Source organism: Perissodus microlepis, chromosome 12 (genome assembly GCF_051167445.1).
Source record: "Perissodus microlepis isolate ML-2025 ecotype Zambia chromosome 12, ASM5116744v1, whole genome shotgun sequence".
Lineage (NCBI taxonomy): Eukaryota > Metazoa > Chordata > Actinopteri > Cichliformes > Cichlidae > Perissodus > Perissodus microlepis.
The window spans coordinates 32,869,718-32,892,832 of NC_140472.1; the positions used below are offsets into that span (position 1 = coordinate 32,869,718).

General features: G+C 40.6%; 1 protein-coding gene across 4 annotated transcripts in view; it reads right to left on the bottom strand.

The window, feature by feature from the left end:
* The window catches only part of fras1 (Fraser extracellular matrix complex subunit 1), a 316,636-nt gene that overhangs the window by 111,435 nt on the left and 182,086 nt on the right, over positions 1–23,115 (bottom strand). For all 4 annotated transcript variants that reach the window (XM_084946695.1, XM_084946697.1, XM_084946696.1 and 1 more), the window contains exons 20-27: positions 15,294–15,449; positions 13,026–13,172; positions 11,616–11,762; positions 9,360–9,500; positions 8,702–8,842; positions 8,350–8,490; positions 3,791–4,076; positions 771–855 (exon numbers count right to left, since the gene is read on the bottom strand). In XM_084946695.1, coding sequence (XP_084802821.1) covers positions 771–855; positions 3,791–4,076; positions 8,350–8,490; positions 8,702–8,842; positions 9,360–9,500; positions 11,616–11,762; positions 13,026–13,172; positions 15,294–15,449 — 1,244 coding nt within the window. The remainder of the gene's footprint in view (positions 1–770; positions 856–3,790; positions 4,077–8,349; positions 8,491–8,701; positions 8,843–9,359; positions 9,501–11,615; positions 11,763–13,025; positions 13,173–15,293; positions 15,450–23,115) is intronic.

Consider the following 23,115-nt stretch of genomic DNA (forward strand, 5'->3'; position numbering starts at 1 on the left):
GATACTGATTGCTAAATTGTGAGGTCTGCGGCGTGGCTGAGGGGGAGGCGGACGTACCTGAGCAGCATCCGCAATCCCGCCTCGCTGGCTTAAAAAGAATGAACTAGGTCGTGTTGTTGTTGGTGATGTGTGTGGGGTGTAGTTGAAAAGCTGGATGCAGCGGATGCTCATATTATTAACGTAACTACCGCAAATTTCTTTGTAAAAGTGATTCCGATGTTAAATACCCCACACTCAGGTGCCCACAGATTGGACGACACTAATCTTTGAATCCTGCTATAATTTTAATCCAAACAACAAACCTGTAGAGTTTCATGAATGCACCTTGCACAGCTGCTATCGCTAATGCCATCATATTGACAAAATCTCTCCAAACTCACTGCTCAGTCAAAGTCAGGCCTCACATTTCCACAGTCCTCAAACTGGAGTCTTTTCTCTCTGAGGTAAACTTTCTCAACAAGGACTAAAGACTTCCAGTGTTTTAATTTCCTAGAGCAAACCTCTACATTTCACACTGAACTAAATTTAGAAACAAATGTGCCCTGGCAGACTATTCCTCTCCCCATGTAACGTCACTACATTGGTCTGCAACGTGGAAACAGCAACCTTTATTAGATATCTGGATTTGTAGCCTGAAGAACAGATTTATGATACAGCTTTTTTTTAATGGCACTTTCAAGTCAGTTCATTTCTCTTAAAACTGTTTCAGAAAAAGCAAGTCAGTGTCAATGACAGTAAATAAAGGAGAGTTGAAGGAAATGTCTGCTTACCTGCATGGACACGGCTCGGACTTGAATTGTTTTCGGTTGGGAAAACAGCTGGGGATCAGCAACACGCAAGGTGAACTCACCGCTCCTGCAGGAAGACGAAGAAAGGGGAACTCTTAAATGAAGACAAATCTTGGAGTAGGGAGACTAAACTTCACCATCCCTTATTTGTGAAATTGCTTTAAAAACTGCTTTACAAATGTGACAGGTTTCAGTTGGCAGCTGAGGAAAGTGGGGAAATGAGTCCCGTGAGAGTAGCATGCTGTGTAGTCATTAGTCCTGATCACCTGTGAGTTATCTGTGGGAGTGGAGGTCAGCTATCACAAACACACAAAAGCCCACCTGCTCACACACTCATCATCATCAATGCGCCCCCCCTACACTGCTGCCTTACCATATTCCGAGCCAAGGCTTATTACCCACAACTCCCCAGGGCTGCAGCTGGGAGACATCCAGAGAGTCTGAAGATCAAATAACCAAGCGGGTTGTTTGTTTTAGTGACAGAAAGGAAAATAACGCTCTAAGGAAAGCCAAGTGCTTAGGTGCTTTTTGGACTGCAGTAGCATCTTTGAAAGTTGCTGACAAAAGTCTGCTGAAGGTTGTTTTCCTAATAGTTTTAACCGTCATGGTCCTCTGGTCCATGTGCTTCTAGTTTCTCCTGCCTCACTGGCACCACGTTTGATGCCAGTCTTCACATGCTCACCCATCTCGTTTTAGTTTCACTTCCTGCTTTTGGTCTGGACGTCTCTTCCTGCAGAGATGCTGAGATGTTCTCAAGCTAGTTGAGAGAAATAATCCCTGACTTACTGCCAGTAAAAACACACCAAACTGCAGCTCTACAGTGGCTGAATGGCCACAGAAACAGCCCAGATACGCGTAAAGTATGGAGTTATATTAAAGTAACATAGAATATATTTCTGAAAAATAGTCGCTGAAGTTGTAAATCTCACTTTCTGTCCAGAGTGCTGCTGTTGCTGGCACATGTCTTCACTTCATTATAGATGAGAGAAAGATTTTTTTTAAATGCAGCCTTGATACAAGTGGAAAGGCTTCTGATCAGTAGTAAAGTCTACCACTCAAAGAAATAAAATTCATTTTATGTCAGCGTCTTGACCCATGGCATGTTTTTCTAAGGCACTCGTGAATGAAAATAACTCATTTTGAAAGCTCAAAAGAGTTTGTCTGTAACAGCAATCAACATTTAATCTTTTTATTCATCATTCGTCCATTTTTTCCCACCATCATCTGAACGCAGCACATGCTTTTGGGTTTTTTTCTGATGGACACATCTCCTCTTACGGGAATTAAAACCTGTTACCATGTGCTTGCTGTTCTGGGTCTACAGCCGTCATCCTCTGCTTGACATAATTTGAAAAATATGGCAGATTTAATCTCATTTGGAGTTTTACATTTTTCTGTCTCCATTAATCTAATGGCTTAAACCTGTACAGAGGATCACATTTTGCTAATTCACTGGCATGCTGCCATTTTAGGCCTAACCAGCTGAGTCAGGATTGACCAATATGACTGCTCTGTCCATTCAGACTGAGTGAGTGGACATCTGTCCCAAACACAGCGACAGAGGGGAGGCTGCAGAGAACAATGGGCAACATTTCTCATCCATTAACATAAGACTTAAGGCCTCTTATTTGATTTTCAGCTGCCTTGTTTTCCTTTCAGGATGTCAGGGGTCAGCGCTCTAATGTCTGCTTTCTGCTGTCTACACGTCTCTGCAGCCTCTGTGATTCCCGGCACGGAGTGCACTCAGACTGGGGTCAAACAGAAAGAAATGCAGATTATGCAAATATGACCACATTAACCCAAACATGTAAATGTAATGCATCTCACATCCATGTTCAGGTTAATAGAAATGAACTTTGGAGCCAAGAAGCAGCATAAATCAAACAGGAAACTTTGACAAGGAGTGAAAAATTAAATGTCAGGATACTCATTAATGAGAAGGAAGGAGATGATGAGCTTAAAGGGATAGTTTTCTCCACAGTTTGGGATAAGCTAACAGTTATAGTGATCAGGTCAGAAAGGTCTGAGGAGTCTAAGGAGACATGCACACTCCCAGACACCACCTCCAGTAAGTCTTGGATTTACCCAAGAGGCATTCTGGTCATCAAAGGAAGCTCGTGTCTGCTGCGTATCCACAAACTGATTCTTTTGGTCACCACCCACAGCCACAGGTGAAATGTAGGTCGGCCAGTAGACAGACAACCTCACCTTTACATCCAGCTCTCTTCACCACAACAGACCAGTACAGAATCTGCATTTCCCACTGCACTCAACCCTTGAATAAGACCCTGAGGTACTCAAAGTTCTCCACCTAGGCCAGCAAGTGGAGGAGTGTCCACCCAGCTGAGACCCACCTGAATCTGGAGGTCATCACTCAATGACGCCAACAAATCCAGCTTCTACTAACCAATGTTAAGTTGTTAAGTCACGTTAGGCTCGCTAAGATATCGTATTACCTTTAATTTCGAGTTAATTGTTTTTGCACATAAAAAAATGCTTGAAAAAAACAGAAAGAACTACAAAAAAAAAAAAAAAAGAAATATCTTGGTACCATTTCTAATATCTGTCCTTTAATCGAGGTCGGCTAAACCATCCATCCCTGTATGTGTGTTATCTCTGGTTTTGCACTATGAATTAGTCCTTCATAGTGTCACTGTCTAATGCCTCTTCCACCATAATAAATCCTTATTACTTGGTGGCCATTTTGGGACAGCGGAGCACAAAGTAAAGATATAATCAGAATGATCATGAAAAATACCCAGAACAGTAGAAGCAGTCCATTAGATTACGTTAGGTAAGATTTTTGCTGTACATGGATGGAGTTACAAAATTGCACACCTTGGCAAAGCAGTGCCTGCCACCCAAAAATTCATAAATTATCGTTAAACAAGTATAAGTATAGTAGCTCTGTGACTGAATACGTCCAAGTATTGTGTCAAACTCATGTCTCAGAAAAATAATTCCAGGCAAAATACAGAAAAAGTTTTGTCCGTCTTACTGACCTGTCTTTGTCTCTCTGGTATTGGAATCGGACCCGACCGTGTCTCAGCTCTGCCCACGTGAACGTGTCGTCCTTCTTTATTTCTCGGCCTCCCGTCTCTTCGCCTTCTTCCCCTCTGACCAGGACCAGCCGTCCGTTACTCGGCTTCTGAACAAGCTGAAAGATCAGCTGCTCAGACGGACTGTCTGGGTCTTTCACCTGCAGCAGGGTGGGGAGCAGCGGGGCAAAACCATCAAAGGGAACCAGCAGGGACCCGTTGACATGGAGGGCAGGTGTGTGGGCGTTCACTGAGAGGACCAAGAAAAGAAAAACTCAAATCAATAACCTCATTAAAGCCAAGCTGGTGAAACACAAGTAAATTCTCTTACAGTGTATTTTAGATCCTTCTTGTGAAATACACAACAAATAGCAAACTTTCTTATACCTGTGGGGAAATTCATCGTCACGGATCCTCCAAAACAAGATTAAAGCAAAACTGGATTATCAACGAGTATTTTTTAATAACAGAATGGGAACTTGGAAGGTAGGAAAACAATCAGAAATAGAAATACTGAGTAGTTTAATCCATGCACAGCATCAAAAGTACATTTGTGACTGGTTTACTGAAAAAAGCCATCAAAGTAACTGGACTAATAACCAGTGTACAATGATAATTTGGTTTAAAAAAGCATCCAATTATCTTCATTAATACATTTTAATGCCTTCTTTAAATATCTGTTGGCATGGAGTTGTAGCTGAATAGAAGTCGGTCGGCGCAGAGGTTGAGAGGAGGTTATAAACTGAAAATGAAAAAAGTGCGTGTGGGAGAAATGGCAGACATATCACGAGTGAGACATCTCGGCCTTGGCGTGGCATTTTAGAAGTTGGCTCTAATTGGTGCTGACTTTGTTGGGGAACTTTTTAAAGATCAGCTCTTTTTGAGATGCCACCCTAATCTCATTATACCTCCCGTAATGATGCCAGCAGGCATGCTTAAATCTCAAACTCTGGGCCATGTAATTATACTTCCAAATGAGAAGAAGTCTATAATTTAAAGCAATAGTTTTTTTGGGGGGGGGGCTGCCAATTTTTTGTTTTTAAAGAGCAACTTTTTTTCTCCATTTTACTTCATTAACGTGTGGATTAGCTGAAGGCTAAAAATGTTCATTATTTTACAAGAAAACCCATTTATCAGAAAGTGCGTGATAATATATTTCTTAATTATAAATATGCTTTGTCACTTTTCATTAAGAACTACAGTCTGCTCCTCAAGGCTTCGGGCATTTCAACCTGCGGGTTGTTTTAAGATAAAAGAGGAAAAAAAATTAAAGTACAAAACTCCTTTAACATCCTAACTCTGCAGTCAAAGCCTTCCCAGTCTTATTCAGGAGGACCAATTAATAAGTCACCAACAGGAACCTTCTAATTTCAGACAGATGTTAGCAGTCTTAGCTTCCAGTATCTTTATATTTGACCTGCAAAGACTTACATTTGTTATCAGTTTTCAAATTTGACTTCATAAGATGAAGTTCTATAGACCTTTTTCACTTCTAGATAGAGTCTGATTGATAGTTTATTTACATTCGTCAGTGACTGAGAAACGCAAATTAAATTAAGAGTTTTGCTGGGATCTCAGCAGATCTCAGTGCCAGTCCACATCAGCTGACACCCTTCTATATATCCACCGGCTCTCTCATACAGAGAACACTATTTATGTAGCTTAGCTTGCCTACTGCACACTGAAGCTCATGCAAGCGGTATCTGACGTATTCAATGGCATAATCTCTTATCTTACTTCTGTTCTCACTCCTCTGGTTTTCTATGCATGGAAGGTTTTTCCTTTCAGAAACAACCACCAGTAATGTTTAGGCCCTCTGCTTAAAAGTAACCGAGATTTTTTTATTCAATCTTAAATACTTTTTTATTAACTGGTAAAAAAGAAAACCAGGAGAACGTATAGACTTCTATTACATTACCACAGACTCTTTGGTTTAACTGTGAATGGACCAATCATAGCAACACCCAAAAGATTTTAAAAACGGGAAAAACTGACATGGAAATAAAAAATTGTGGTCCTGACTCATGTTAACATGGTCTTTATGTTCCAAACATTTAATTGCGATCACAAATGCTACCTACTGAAAATATATAACTGGTCTGCTTGGTTGTGAGTTTCTTTGTGAAAAATACAATTGAAGCCTTTAATATGTTCTGATATATTACTAATACTATATTACAGTTGCAAGCAGCTTTATCTTCAACTGGAATCACTGTATCTGTTCTTTTAAATGATCAGTATTGGAGGGGTATTTGGACACAAATACACTAAATCATAACTGGGTTTTCTTCAGGTATGAAAGGTTAATAATGTCTTTAGTTTTTCCCCATTGAGTTGACAGAAACTGCAGGGTCAGGCTTGGAAGAGGGATGGGCTGAGAATGGGGTATCAAGTTGGGTACAGTCCACCATCTAACCCAGGGGTGTCGAACTCCAGGCCTCGAGGGCCGGTGTCCTGCAGGTTTTAGATCTCACCTTGGGTCAACACACTTGAATCAAATGATTAGTTCATTACCAGGTTTCTGGAGAACTTCAAGACATGTTGAGGAGGTAATTTATCCATTTAAATCAGCTGTGTTGGATCAAGGAAACATCTAAAACCTGCAGGACACCGGCCCTTGAGGTCTGCAGTTCGAGACCTGTGATCTAACCAATGGATAGGCACAAATCTTTCACAATCCATCCATCCATCATATTAAATTTAGCCTATCCCAGCTAATAACCTCCTCTCCCTTTACAACAGCCACACATGCCAAATATGTTCATGTGTTGGATGAACATCTCTGGGTCATCTGATGAGATTGAGCCGTCAGCAGAAGCATACCTTTGGGAATTTAACCTTTTTAACCTTAATTTTAGAGAATACCAGTTTTTTCTTATATAAGACACGACGTCCTGGCAGTAACTGCAGTCATGGCTGTCTCCCCATTCCTTTACACTGATACGGTCTTGTTAACCCAAAACAGGTGCCCACCACTGCACGGATGAGTGCTGTAATTTGCCTAAAAAGTTCAAAACACATTCTCTAAAAAGCTGCTTGCCAAATTTGAAACACAGCACACCGATGTGTGATTGACAGGTCACTCATTAGCGTCAGAGTGACGATCTGACCACAGTTCAGCATTGAGCTGCACAAAGTGGCTGAGGACTGCCAATGACAAAACCGCTCACTGAGTCGAGTGTGTCACAATAAAAGCACCTCTGCAACACAAAAGTACGAGCTGCTGGTGAAACTTTATCATGACATTTGTTGCTGTGCAACTTCAAACTGACAACACGTTTTACTGTATAAGCTTTATTTTTGGAGGGACATTAACATTTTGCAGCTTAACCTCCTCCACAGCATCACACACTTTTTCTGTTAGCAATGTAAATTTGCTTTTATGTAATATCTTGTGGTCATTTGCATTATTTATGTGGGCATCTTTAGTTTATTTGCATATAAGAAAAAAGCTCCCACTGGTACAGTGCTTGATACATGATGCTGTGCTCAGTTTAGAAACCTCCCAGCTGAGAGAGAGAGAGAGTGACCTGGACCTACCCCCAGGCCTCCCAGTTTGGCTGCAGAAATCACCTACTGTTGGTCTTTAAACTGTATTTATACAAATCTTCTTATCAGAATTAACAGATTTGAAGTCTGGGAGCTTTCTATCAATAAATTAAAGGACTTTTCTGCTATGTAATGATAACTGTTTGCAGTTTTAAAACCAACATTGTCACGGTCTGCGAGTGCAGACCGTGAGGAGGGTGTTTGGAGGACCCAGGTGCGGACGCAGACGAAGGAGGCAAAACGTTTACTGAACTTAAAGTGAGCCTTTATTAGGGCCGGTAAACAGTAAAGCAAAAAGAACCAAACAAACTATGGCAATGACCTAAACAAAGGGCCTAAACTGGGAAACAACTAAAGACTAAGAAAAACTAAGACTCAGACTGTAACTAAGAGCTATGCACACGACATGAGAAAGCAAAGGACAGTCTTCTGGACTGGTACATGAAAGGCTATGAGAACATGACAGGAGCAGATTACTATGAACATGACCAGAACAGAGACTGAAAAACTATGACTCATGACGTGTAGCTAGAATGACAGGAATGTTAACAGACGACGCGACACTGACACAAAGACACACTGGGCTTAAATACACTGAGGAAGTCATCAAGGAATTAGAGACAGAAGGGGAACACAGCTGGGAGGAATAAGACCTAATGAGACAGGGGGAACAAAGCTAGAAACACTGACATAAGACAGGAACATGAACCTTCAGAGTAAAACAGGAAACAAGACACCACTAAACAAAGACGCAGACACGACACTGAAAGACGGACTAGACACTGAACTAAACCTGCAATAAACATGAGAACAAAACCTACGAACTAATCCCTAAACAAGAATAACTGAAACATAGAGTCATAATCATCATAATAAGAAAAGAATCCAAAATGCAAAAACACACCAAAACATAACTCAAAATACTGGGTCAAACTGACCCAGAACCGTGACAAACATAGGCATCATGTTATTACCGTGACAGGTCCTGGTCTTCTGGTCTGCGTAGTATCCATGTCCACAGTCAGGAGTGCAGTATCCTTCCATGAGGTAGGTCTGATTACGACAAGCTCTGCAGAGTCCGATCCCGTCACAGAGCACGCAGTCGGACGAGCAAGCTGAAGGAAAAGATCCAAATTATTCAAATATTATTCAAATTAGAAAAATGCTTCTTTTTGTTTTTACACAAGTCTTCAACTTTAAATGTTTTAAATGTCTATTATAAATTTATTTTCAAACTAAATTAATACTCTGATCTTCATAGAAACAGTTTTTAAAAGTCTATCACTACATATAGAAATAGAATAAAAAGAAGATGTATATTCTTACATTTGCAAGCTTTGGAAGATGCATCCAGGAAGTAGTTTCTGCCACATTCGAGCACACACTGGCCGTGCAGCGTGGCGTAGGGAGGCTGGCATTCCTGGCACTGTCCAGGACCTCGACAGTCCAAACAGTGATCATCACAGCCTGCCGCAGAGAGCAAAACATTTGGAAAAAAAAAGTGATATAGTAACTGAGTTAAAGACATTATTTATTTTATCACCAGATATTTTCTTAATGTGTTTTTTTGGCTACTAGCACCGGTGGAAAAAGTAACATGGAGTCACACAGAAGCTGTATTACAGACTGCTAATGCACACATGCATTAATCAGTTTGCTTAGGCTTGTATGAATGTGTGTGACTGAGTGAATGAGGCTTGCTGAGAGTAGAAAAGTGCTATACACCAGTCCATGCAGTTGATTTGGCCAGTTCATACAACATCTACATATAAAAGCTCTTTTAAGGAACCTTTTAGTTCAACTGCTGATGATTATCTGCTTTATTAAGATTGGCTGCGTTAGCAATCGATTAGGAAAAACAACTTCAAATGGACACAAATGTACAAACAACAGTGTAAAAGCCCAGAGGAAGCTCTTTGTGCAGCTACAATAGCACCGACTGCATGTGAAGTGGGTCAATTTATCTGCTTTTTGTTGGACTGACCGAGGCATCTGTCTCTGTCCTGATAGGAGCCAAAGGAGCACCCCTGCGTGCACACTCCCTCCTGCAACACGTAGCCCTCCATGCACTGCAGGCAGTCAGTCCTCAGGGGGCCTTTACAGGCGTTGCAGCTCCAGTCACACTCTGCAAACAGGATGGACGGTAGCAGAAAAGGAGTGAGAGGAGGAGGTGTACGTGCGTGTGTGTGTTGGGACATTGGGATTAGAAGTGAGGGGATTTTAGAGGTGAGAGCAAATAGTGAGAACAGAACAGAAGAGAGGGAGGGCGAGAGACCAAAAGAGATTAATCAACTTTTTTTCTCTATGGGATTGATTTTAAAGCCATTTGTGCTTCTTTCTCTCTCATCACCTGCACATCTGTTGTTTGTCCTGTGCACAATTAATACAGGCATGAAAATGAAGCACAGTTGGGACTCTTCATGCTTGTATGACCTTCTACATTTGTATTAAACTTGAAGATGAAACTAAGCAGGATATACAGTTTGTAGAGCAACTACACATACAGTGAAACACCGTTTGTCAAAACAAACACCAAAGAAAAATGAATTAAAATGCTACATTTTCTTAAAACGTATCAAATATACAAATTAGCCATAACTGTAGCCCAGAAAACTTCTAAACACATCAAGCTGAACTCTGAAAAAGGGACACATGTCAGCGAGGCGATTGGTGTCTGGGCATTAGTGCCGTTCATGTGAATCAGTGAAGTGGACCTGGCATCTTTGTGGTGTTGGTGCCTTTCAGATCACTTTAAATGAAACGATCTGGGTAATAACATGGCTTTGTGCTTGGTCCAAGACGTTTTTCTTCCGTTTTGGTTCTAGTAATTGATAGTCTGCTGATAACTCCAGCCTTTCATCCACAAATCACCTCAGTCTTCAATAAAACAACACAGTGATCCAGTATGCTTTACAAACCTATGGCTAATAACATGGTGGCAGCGTCCTTCCTTAAATATACAGCATGCAGCTGAGATGGATGTTTGGACCTCCTGCTGTGATGCTAAGTTAATTAATATTCTAATTTCCTCATGCAAGTTTTCCTTGGGGTCAATCTTTGATTTTTTTGTTTATATTATGGCAATATATATATAATATATATAATTTCATCATTTTGTTTAACAGCCACCATGAAAACTAGTTCATCTCTTAGTCTGTCTTCAGCATCTACCTTTGTTTTTAGGTGATAGTGGGAGAGTGGGAGGCAAACGGTGGGATCTGAGATGTAAATGAGGGATTTCTCAGTGGACAAAGATCACTGATAAAGCCAAACAAATGTAGGTTTTGGTAGTGCTTACGGGTTTGTAAGAGACTCTCTGAGAACTTTGAAAGCTCCCCCAAGGCTGTGAAATGAAAGCTCCCAAAGTTTCTCGAAGCTGTTTTGGTTTTTGAGAGAGCTGATAGCCGTGGTGCTTTTAACACTCTGGGTGCATCTAAGGTTCAGTGGATTAACCAGGGGGATAAACACCATCATGAGCTGGATGGCTAAAAACCACCTGTCTAAGTGGGAGGCGCTGCTCGCTGGCTCAGAGGGAATCAAAATGTTTATTTAGCCCGGAGCAGCTAGCTTAGCTTCTAATCCCATAACAGACATGTGCAGTGTTGGTTCAGCCTCCGGGACCGGTTCCTTTGGGCCCCCGATACCTGGAAAAACCTTACTGCACTGGACTAAATCAGTGATAAAGGGAAGTCTACTAGGTGATTTCCGCTTTATGTGAAATAACTTACTGTGAATTAAAGCATATGGTACATCAGCGTAACAACAGTCATGGGCTGAAATTAAATCTTATGCAGTCATTATTCTTTGATCCAGAAAAAGGAAAATGGATAAAAAACACATTTTCACATGTCTTATTATTGAGTTCCAGCCTGAAAAAATGCAAGCAAGGCTGATTAGTGGGTATTTAAATATATAAACAGTGGTGAAAAAACAGGTAGCTATTCACTCAGGCCCAAGATCCCCTGAGGCTCATGCATCAATGTCTCTGTGCACAGGAAGACGTAATACTGAGTTAAAATGCACACACAATGTGTAGCATTTGCATACCTGGTTCTACAGTTTATTACTTGATTGATGGAGCCTATAAACTCAATGTAGCACAGTACACTACATGCAATATGGATGGAGAGCAATTTATGAATATCATAAAGGGTGCACTGCATATCCTCATTATTAATCCCCCTTGCCTCACTGCACCAGTGCATTTTGTGTGAGGTTGTCAGGCAACTTGGCAGCGTACCTCTGCAGGTGCGGGTCGTGGTGTTGAGGTAGTACTGATGGGCGCAGCTGTCGTACTGGCATTCTCCGAACAGCAGCACCTTGGCCGGGTCACGGCAGGACGTACAAACCCCGGGCGTCTCGCACGTCAGGCACTGGCTGTCACATGCTGCAGAGAACAGAAAAGGTTGACGGACTAGTGAGGAAAATGTGAAACACCAGCCAACACCATAAACTGCCTGAATGTGGCTGTGTCGGATGCAGGGATTGCCAAAATTCCTCCTAAACACATGCATGTGAGGTTAATAAGTGATTCTAAATTGACCTTGTGTGTTCGCACTGTAATCGGGAGGCAGTCTGACCAGGATGTACCCCACCTCTCGCAGCTTAAAGAGGCCTTCACAACACAAACAGAACTGAAGGAGTACTGAGTAATTAAAACACCAACTACACTCGCTCACTTGTTCATTGAGTCTGGGATCTCTCTGTAAAATGTAAAAATATCGTCTTAGCATTCTTGCGGTGTTGATGGCTTGTTTTCATGACTACCTGCATCACTTTCCCACTGGCTTCACTCATTACTTTCAGCGTATATTCCACTGACTCACCATTCATTTTCTGACAGACCGTCTTTGTGAACTTTCACTAAACTTTTGTGCCATGAATGGTCCGTTTTGTTTGTGCCTGTTTTCGCCCTCTGCCCACTCTGTCTGGAATTCAATTCAGGAAATTCGTTCAATTTTATCTGCCTGACTTGTAGGTGAACTCGTTTCACGCAAACAACAAGTTGGCTTTTTGGTTTTCTGTACGTGAGTGCTGCATTTAGCTCTGTTTTCTGAGTTGTGGCAAGCTAAAAAGTAGCAGTAAGCTAATACCCATCAACTTCCACGTTAAAATGTCCAAGTTTACAGCAGAAACACATTTTTACGGGTCTCTGTGGATAGTATCCTTCTTTATAACAACCGTACCAGGATTATTATTTTTAATAACTCATCCAACATTGTTGCTTGTGTTGGAGCTGAAAATCAGTGTGTGGCCCTCGTGTGTAGCCTGTAGGTGTCTGCTAAGCTTCACCTTCACTAACCGAAGTCTCTGAACTAGACTTGTTTGGCTGTGTTTGTGGTTTTGGTGTTTTTGGGGCATTTTAATTAAATAATCTCACCATTAATATTGCCTGATGTGTCCAAGAAGTTTGTAAATTTGTAATGGTAAGTAAAAGTCTATGATTTAATTAGACACTCATTAGCGGTTATATATGCAGACAGTCTTCTCAGTGCAAACATAGAGTGCAGCTAACAGGAAAACAAACCAAAATAGTAACATAGCAAAGGCATATTTTTAACATTCACAGTAAGCTTGTTTGCGTGTGTGTGTGTGTGTGTGTGTGTGTGTGTGTGTGTGTGTGTGTGTGTGTGTGTGTGTTTTCACTAACCCTGGCAGATCCTTTGGCCATTGTTATAGTATCCAAGGGGACATTTGGGGGCACAGAGTCCAGATGGCAAGAGAACGCTGTTGGCAGGGCAGGAAGTACAAGAGAGCGGCCCAGCCCCACTGCAGGCCTCGCATGACGGATGGCATTCTGGGAAAAAAAACGTCACCTTTTATGGACATGCAGGGACATAGAAATATAACCTAAGTTCCCAAAAAGCTGGCAGACCGTGTTAAATGTAAATAAGAACAGAATGCAATGATTTGAGATTTTACTCGTGGTTTAACATTGAAAACATATCAAATATTTAAAATGAGCCATTTTATTACTTTGTGAAAAATACTGGCTTAGATTTTGATGGCAGGAACATGTTGGGATGCGGGCAACAAAAGGCTGTAAACAGCTCTAAAAACAGGAAGTAGACGTGCTGTCTGTGTTTGTTTGTGTCTATCCCAGCATCACCTTGACATCCTTGACGTTTGTCGATTGTTTCGTTCCAATTTCTATGGAATTTCTATGCTGCTAATTAAACCCTCCATGTCAAAGGTTTTAATCCAGCGTGCCTTTATGATTTCTAAACTTCATCTTTTCCTCCGTCTGCCATGCGCCCTCCATACCGCCAACTGCCAGCTCGACAGTCTTTGCTTCTCTGTTCATTCAGCCTCAAGCCTTTATGTTCCAGTCCAACTATCCCCAGACTCTCCATTCACTGTAAAACCCGGCTTAATCAGCCTTCAAATTCCTCTATTTCTACTGAAGAAATAAAATCATTTTTAATAAAATAGAAACTTTTGGCTTTCTATTTAGACTTTCTCAAACCTGTAAACTTGTAAGAACTTTCATATAATAATATATTATTATATATAATCTGATATGTTGGAGAAGATATCAGAAAGACACTGATCCAAAAGGATGGATTGTGACAATAAACGTAGTCCTTTGTTGTTCTGTGTTTACTTCCTTAAACGTTAAACATGACCCTGTAGTGAGAATAAAGTCATTTTAGTAGTTTTGACTGTTAAAGAATTGCAATACAAGAAAAACTCAGATGTAAAAGGTTTTTTAAGCTATAAACCCTCTTTGAAGTTCTCAAAAACAGATGGAAACAACACTGAATCATCGGTTTCTTGACGACAAAAGGCGGCACAGTGGTTCAGCTGTTAGCTGTTGCCTTGCAGCAAGAAGGCCCAGAGTTCAAATCTGAGGACGGCCCGCTGCTGTGTTTTGTTTTGAAGTGTGCATGTTCTCTCCAGGTACTCCCTCAGTCCAACAACATCAATGTGAATCCTTATCTGTCTCTATGTGTTAGCCCAGCTCCCCCAGTAACTCTGAACTGAGTAAGTGGCTGAGAGAATGGACGGATGGAAAAAGTCTTTTCAAACCCAAACTGTTGAGTTAAAAAATATTTACTTATCTAATAAGTGTATCGCGTTATTATCACGGACACAGTCACTCAGAGTCATCTGCTCCTCATCCTTAGACACTGCACAGCCCAGCACCACACACTGCTCATGCTCATCTAAGCACACTAACCACGGCAGAAAAATATGAATCTGATGTAAAGATTCATCATCTGGCCTGAATCAGCACCAGGAAAGAGGCAGATGTGCAAACATGTAGCTAATAAAATGTACCCATCCACCCACCTACCTGTCGTGTAGCACATGTTTGACCTGAGAGGTTTGTTCTGTGTCCACGGGAGCTATTTTCCTCTATCTTGTGCTTTCTTCATATAGCTGTTGTAGTCACTGTGTGTGCATGAATGTGTTTGTATGCTATTGCCTGCAGCTAAGCTAAATGAGACTCCTGAGGTTTTACTCTTAAAGCCAGAGGCTTCCTGTTCACGCTCTGCATTTAAACCTGTGCGCAGATTTGCAGCAGATCAGTGTGGAGGCTGTTACAGCTGCTCAGCGGCTGAACCACAGGATGAGGAGGAGGAGCAGGAGGACGATAATAATAATGACCAGGTATGATGAGGATGAGGATAATGGAGACAATGCGGATGATGGCTTTGAAGAGGATGAGGGGATAATTAGAAATTCTTTTCTAGAGCAATTGTTTGTTTAAACATTTACTTTGATTTAAGTGTTTCTCCTGCTTGTTGTTTTCAGGTCAGCAGAGGGTGGAGAAACAAGCCCTCCCAGGTCAAGGAGTTAGGTTTGATTGATGAATAAAACATAACAGCTTTGATTAGATTTCCCTACATTAAAGAAAGCTACTGCCTGACCTCTGACCTTCTTGTACAAAGGCAGAGAAGTAAAAAGTCCTTACTGATGCAGGCTCCATGCCAGCCATAATGACCCAGAGGACAGTGAGAGACACAGTGATCGCCCAGCAGCCACATTCTTGGCGCTTTGCACCACAGACAGATGCTGCCGACGCCCATCTGGAGGTCTGCTGTGCAGCGCTGGCAGTCCGAGCTGCACTCTGTGGAGATAACAGACAGAATGATTTGTATTTTTTCATCTTCACAATGTAAACAGAAATGTACGCCATTATCAGTCACTCGTCAACGCCATGCTAAAACGTCTTTTCTTAAATCAAACGAGCTGATGTGCATCTGAAGCAAAACAGGCGCCTCGCTGGTTTTTGTTTAAACGAAAAGCAAAAATAATCCAATCAGTTACAACTTGCTGTTTCTGACTACAAACGGCTCACGAGCTCCAGTTTCTCTCCTTATGTCTCCCTTTCCCTTTGTTCCCTTTGTCCCCTGGTTACCTATTCAGGCTTTTTTCATTTCTCTAGTTTGTTGAGTTGATTAATTTATATCCATGTTTAAAAGTAGTAAAATTCCTGCATGGCTAAAATAATAAAATCGCAATAAAAACATAAAAAACAAGGAAAATGTAAACAAATGATTTTTTTTAATCCAAAGAATAAAAATTGGTTTTCAAACAGGATTTTAAAATGTCTGTTGTTAGGCAGCAGTCCGCTCCACTTACTATCAGTGGTTACTTAAAAAATCAGATCTTTCTTTTGATGAAAACTTCAGGAGCATCTCCACAGTGATGACCTCAGTGATGTAGTTAAATACATGTTAAATTATGAGAAAGACAGGAAAACGCCTCCTTCCTGTGACCTGATAATCAATGTCAGTGTCAGACACTGTTGTCTCAAATCTTAAAACGCTTCTGGACAGAGGAGGAGAATTACTAACAGAATATAGAAAGAGATCAGATTTCTCTGATATTCCCTTTATTGTATCCCTGTTAAATCCAGAATTGAATGCATAATCCTTTTCCAGACAAGGCCTTGAATAACGACCTTATCTTAAAGACCACATAGTACTGTATCACCCCAATAGAGCACTTCACTGTCAGACTGCAGGTTAATTTGTGGTTTCCAAACGTAGAATGGGAGGTGGACCCTTCAGCTCCCAGCTTGGGTTCAAGAGACAGACACTCTCTCTACTTCTACAACTAGGCCTCAAACTTTCCTTAGTTATTCCGCTTCAGACTGAGACTGTTGGGGGACTTCCCATAATGCAGTGCCCGTGTCGTCAACGTTTATCCTCTCGCTCCTGTAGCTTGTGTTTTGCCCTGTCCGACATGGTTTTTATCTGACAGAACAAAGTTTGCTGAAGCGCCTGATTAACTGAGGATTTAAAGTTCTCTGCAGAAATGTTTCTACTCTGGGTTTTCAAGCTGTAGGAGGACTTTTCACATAGATGTTCTATGCCACTGCATGTATATGTTCTTTTTCATGAGCAGTTATCTTTGTCTGACATATTTGATCATAAAACACAAAAATAGGCTGTAACAAAGCAACGGGCAGACAATACAGCTGCATCTCGATGTCTCTCCTCGCCTCTCCCTCTCACACATCTTATGGAATAAACTAAGACAAATAGAAAAAGGAAAAGTAGGCAGGACAAGTCTGTACGATTAGACGGGGCATCTACCCCAGTGTTTCATCCAGACCTCGATCTTCAGCTGCTTTATTCCAATTTCTATGTATATATAACTGTATAACTCCCATCTCTACTGCTGCTAATTAAGCTCCCCGTGTCAAAAGTTTTAATCCAGCGTGCCTTTATGATTTCTAAACTTCATCTTTTCCGCTGTCTGTCTGCCCGATCTCCGTCTGTCATGCACCGTCCAAACCTCCAACTGCCAGCTCGACAGTCTTTGCTTTTCGGTTCATTCAGAATCAACCCTTTATGTTCCAGTCCAGCTATCCCCACACTCCCCATTCACTGCAAAACTCTGTTTAATCAGCCTTCAGTTCCTCTATTTCTACTGAAAAAATAAAATCATTTTAATAGAATAAAACCTGCAAACTTTTAAGGACTTTTAAGTCTGTTTAAAATAAAATCTGATATAATGGAGATTCAAAAGGATGGATTATGACAATGGCCCCCATCCACTGTCCCGTGTTATTCTGCGTTTACTTCCTCACACGATGGCAGCAGGTAGCGGCAAAGGAGGAAATTAACAGCAGAGGTATTTATTGCTGCTTCACCAAGAGCTTGATTTGTATATTTAGTTTCTGACTTAACCATAAACTGTGGTCAAAGCGACCTGACAGACTGAAAAGAGTTCGTCTCAGCTTGTTTACGTCCTTTCTTGCAGTAAGCGGTCAGAGACATTACCCAAGAAGCTGGAAAGACCTTCACTTAGTATAATAAAAGCTTACTTGTGGTAAGATGTATATTAAGATGAGGAAAAAGGAGAAACTACTGTTTGCAGCCTAATGACTCCCACTTTGATCCAAAATAAGACAGATGGTAACTCAGATGCTTCTTGCTTCAGAGCAACAGTAATCGATGCAGCATTACGGTGCCCGAGCATGTGGCAACAATACGTTTTGATAGCTCGAGCGCTTGTAAAACCACACAGTTTGTATTTTTTTAGACAACTGCTGGTGTTTGGTGGAGAACACTTACTAAATATCAGCTCATGGCAAACAAAAGTACAATAGAGTTTGTTGCTAACATGCAACAATTAAGCAGAAATAAGTAGGAAGGATTTTAAAAGCAAAGCATTTCTAACTAAAGATATAAAAGGAGAGTAAATATGATTCCTTTATTGTTTTCCACACCTTTAAACTCCAAAACTGTGATCTCGTAAGATAAATGCCAGCGATAGGTGAAAAGAAGCTGCCCCCACCCACAGCCCCACCCACAGACCCGTATATACCCTCAGAACTAAGTGCAGCAGGGTCTCCCAAAAGGCGCCAAGATTAACAGAACAATGAGCATCTGGTGGTGTTTTATCTGATGGTATCTGAGTTGTGTCTGGCTGACACAGCAGTGGGTACCTTAAAGTTATTTGTCTGTGATGAGATAACGATGTATAGTGGAAACAATGAGGCAGAGTGGGGAGTTATGTGATGGTGAGGACAGCAGCAAAAGAGGCGGACAAAGAAGTATCACTAACAATTTATCATTTTAATTCTGTTTGCAGATATTACAATTTGATGCGCCATAAAAAAAAAACATTAGGTGATCTTTAGTATTTGCACGACTAAGTACTACTATATTAAAGAAATGAACTTCTGCAAACCCAATTCCAGAAAAGTCAGGATGCCACATAAAATGTATCAAAACAGAAGGATTGCAAATCTCATAAAGCCACATTATATTAACAGTAAAATCTCAGAGAGACATCTCAAAGAAGTTGGGATGGGCAAAACAAGTCAATGGAAAAGGAAGCAGCGCTATAAAATAACAGCTGGAGGAACATTTTGCTTCCAATAAAAGCATCTTAGACAGACTGAATTTCTCAGAGGAGGTTCACCAATCTGCAAAACAATGTGTCTACAAATTGTGGAACAATTTCAGAGTAATGTGAAAAAATATTGAATATCTCATCATCTGCAGTACATGATGTGACCGAAAGATTCAGAGTATCTGGAAAAATCTCTGTGTGGAAGGGACATGGATGACCATGATCTCTGGCCCTGAAGCAGCATTGTGTTAAAAAACAGGTGTGTTTCTGTCACGCCATCAGTGTAAACACAGTTCACTGTGCCATCCACGCATGATCCAGAAACACTGATGTCTTCTGTGGGCCAAAGCTCAGTTAAAATGGCCAGAAACTGCTCTGTAGTCAGGATCCAAATCTGACCTCATGTCCTCTGAACTAAAGAGAGGGACCAACCAACTTGTTATCAGCACTCACTTTGTAAGCCTGCGTCTCTGATGGTATGGGGGTGTATTAGCAGCACGCATATCTGGAGTGAATGGTGAATGGTGTATAAAGGTTTTAGAACATCATATATACACATATAACATCCAGTCAATGCTGTTTTCAGGGAAGGCCTTCCATATTTCAGCCAGACAATGCTAAACCCACATACTGCCTCATTAGCGTCATCTCTTTATGTTTATATTCTCAGATCCTCTGGGTTTTAGAGTAGCTGGTCCCTGCACATTGTTGTCAAGTCTCTGTGTTAGAAGTTTTCCTGTTTTGGGTTTCCTGCTTTATTTTGCTAGTCTCTTAGTTTTAGTTTCAGTGTCTTGTCATCATTGATTTGTTCAGCTGAAGTCTGAAAAAATCACTTGGATGAGTGACGAAGCGAAACTGAAAACGCTACGTCCAGGTGAACAGAATCAACTATTTGGGATTTACTTACCTGGATTATTGAGCATGCATCAAGACTGTTCAGCTGTGTCTCATTTTCCATTAGCCCTCAATGTCTGTGTTTAAGCCTCGCTTTTCCTTTGGTCTTTGTTGCACTGTACTGTAGTCTTCTGTTGCTTTTCCAGCCTTTGTTTGTAATCACACTTGTGGATGCTTTGCTTTGGCATTTTCATGGACTTTGTGTTTTTAGACGTCTTCATCGCATTGAATAAAGGTTTGTTCTTACTCTTCTTTGATATCTGTCAGCTTAAACAAACAATATCTTTTCAATGTTCACTTGCGAATAAAATATGGGTTTATAAAAACAGAATGTAATGGTTCAAAATTTTACAAAGCATCACAACTTTAGAGTAGAAACAGCAAAGCAAAGTTTTTTATGCTTCTGAAAGAGTTTATAAGTGTTTTAATCTGCAGCAGCACAGATGGGAAAAACAGTAAAATATAAGTAAAAGCAAAACCAGAAGCCCAGCGTGGGTGTGCGTACTCAACTGCGTGATTCAAAACTCCCAAGTTGCCTGATTGCGTCAAAAATTGCTTCTACTGGACGCGACCTCAATTTTAAACCAAGTAGGGGAAAAAAAGACTCTTCTGCCTCTTTTTCTATTCATGTGCCAGAACAAGATTTTTTCCTTCCCCTGCAGGCATGTTTTATTTTACTCACAGTTTCCATGGTTTTCTAAACACACGTATTCATAGGCTTTTCTTTCTTTAGATTTCTGCTTTTCATCGATTTATTTTTTTGTAAAAACATAATGCATGTTTGGATGTGTGTTGTTGTTTTTTTTATAAAGATGATACTGCCCTGTCAGTCAAGCCCTGAGGAAAAACGCAGTTTACCTTCAGTTTAAAATCAACACAAGTGAACTGATGGAAAACGCTGCACCCTAATGAGTCAACAGATTTGCATTTCTCCTGCATATTTCCACACATTGCCCTGGATCTTTATTTCATTTGCATTTTGGTCATGTTCAGTGAGGTATATGCGATGCTGTTTGGAACTAAACAGCTAAAAAAAGAAATCAAAGATCTCAAGAGGAAGAAAGAGTGAGAAACTACAAAATAGGCGCCCACTTATGCTAATGCATTTCTAACCACGCTGGTTCGGTTGTTATTACACTGCTGCATTACAAGTGGGAGGATTTAAGTTATGTATTTTCACACATTAACATTGTTTCTCGGAAAGCTTCATGTTTTAAACATACTAAACAAACGAATCTCTGGTTCATTTTCATGATGAGGTTTTACACTGAGGTAATATTTAGATTGTCAGATCCAATACATTTGTCAAAGTATAATAAACCAAACGGCAGCCTCTGGGTTTGTTCGTTTGTTTTTCCCCAAAGCCTTTTAGTGACCACAGACAACTGAGAAACTACGATCACGTTGACTCAGTTCTGTATCTGAATGTTATTTCATGCAGCAACCTCTGGGGCTGAAAATGAAGTCAAGCAGAAAAGAACTGTAGTTCCTCTAATGAAAACTTGAGGCTGGCTTATAAGTGAATCCATCTCCATAAACTCTTTAAAACCTGAAAAGAAGGCAACTGGTCTATTTTTTAGGTTTTTTAAGAAGTTTCATGTGTCATCCAAGAGGTTTCTTTAGTCTAAAAAAACTGACGTGATAATAATAAACCTCTAGTTGGGGATGTTCCCGTGGATGACACATCCATGATTACTCGCAACTCTCCATCAGCTGTTCTAGAACTAAAGAAGCATCTTGGATGAGACGCAAAACATCTACAAAAACCTTCTTTTCAAGCAATCAAGTCACCCATGACCTGGATGACTGTGAACCTATAGAAACTCTCGATGAACTTGTTAAAGTGCCCAGCTTTAGACAGAAATAAACATGCTGAAGGGCTGATACAATTTATCTGAGTCTCCAAAGGTCCTGCGAGTCAAACACTTGCAGTGTTGAAAAGTCTATAATTATTTGGATGATGACATCATTTTTTGCAATTCTGCCTCATACACCACCAGAGGGGATTTAAAGTCCACCAACATAAATGTGGTTGAAGTGTAGACTTCCGGCTTTAATTCGGGGTGTTTCATTAATGCATTAACACTTTAGGACTGTTATACACAGTCCCCCATTTTCAGAGGCTCAAAGGTTACTGGACAACTAAGTGGCAGGTAGTTTCATGGCCAGAGGAAGAAAACACCTAAAAGAATAATTTGCACATGATAGATTGAATTGACTTTTGTAAGTTACCTACCTCCAACCATGTGATGCCAGCTTGTAGTCAGTTTTAGTCAGCTGTTGGTCACTCTTAATCCTTTTATTGTGTTAATCTTATTCATTGCATTATTATTGTCTATTTTACTCATGTTTTAATATTTAATATATATATATACTGATTTATTTTTATCTTCTTTTTCATCTATGTATTCATTTTATTGTTATTTATATTTGTTTCCTTGTCTGCTTAATGTATGGTTTTTAACTGCTATCTCTGTTTTATTATTGGAAAGCACTTTGGTCAACTTTGTTGTTTTTAAAGTGCTATATAAATAAAGTTGGATTGGATTGATGTCCCACACAGATATAATACCTGTCCCACATATAGTTTGTTCAGACTTGCTTACCTTACACTTATCATCTGCTATATCTAGAGGGGTTAAGGTTTAGGCACGCCTGTGGTTATCTGGTTTAAGTTTTTTTGGTTAGAGAGTTCTTCACCAACTTTGCTCAGCAAAACAAATCTTCATAGTTCATGCAGGTTTTCCAAGAGTGTGAGCCTAGGCTCTGAAAAATGTTTGTCCTGTCCACGTCTGACAGCTTTTTGATCTTCTTACTTATTTCTGAATAGCTGCCTTTAACTCAGAAAGTCCGATTACTGCCTACAGCGCAGCGTTTCCTCTGACAGGTACTTACACTCCATTCTTCTAAACCTGGCATCTGCCCAGGTGAGTCATACTATATTTCTGAAGCAGGTCCGATATTAACCAAGCGTAAGAAGGAAAAGAAGAGAAAAACGAACTTCCCCACTGTCATCGCACATTCACACCTTTCATATCACGTCACTTTACAACAAAACACGCATCAGCATTTTCTCCTGCCAACACTCTCCAGGCGATCCAGTTCTCAGCGCTGAACAAATGGCTTTGTGGCAGAGATAAGATAACTCAGGCGTCAGGGATTATTGACTGTGCAGCCTATAACTGAATATAAAACTAAAATGGTATTGATTTGGGCCCTTAGAGTCCCTCTTTATGGCACAGTTACCATTTTTGAAGCACATGAAAAGGGATTCTAGAGTTATAAATGCCCTGCACACAATCAGGATGGTGGTATTCTCCTGTGCGCTGGATTTATATGAGACATTATCCTATATCATGCTTTCTTTCTCTGCTTCCCCTGCGATACACGGAATAGAAACTTATTTAATGAGAGTCATACAAGAAAATCAAGACACTAATGTGTCTCGGTGGAAGTAAATGAAATGTATTTCTTAGGGAGTCTGAGAGTGGGGATGGCGCCGGAGCTGACGGAAGAGCAAACGCATGACA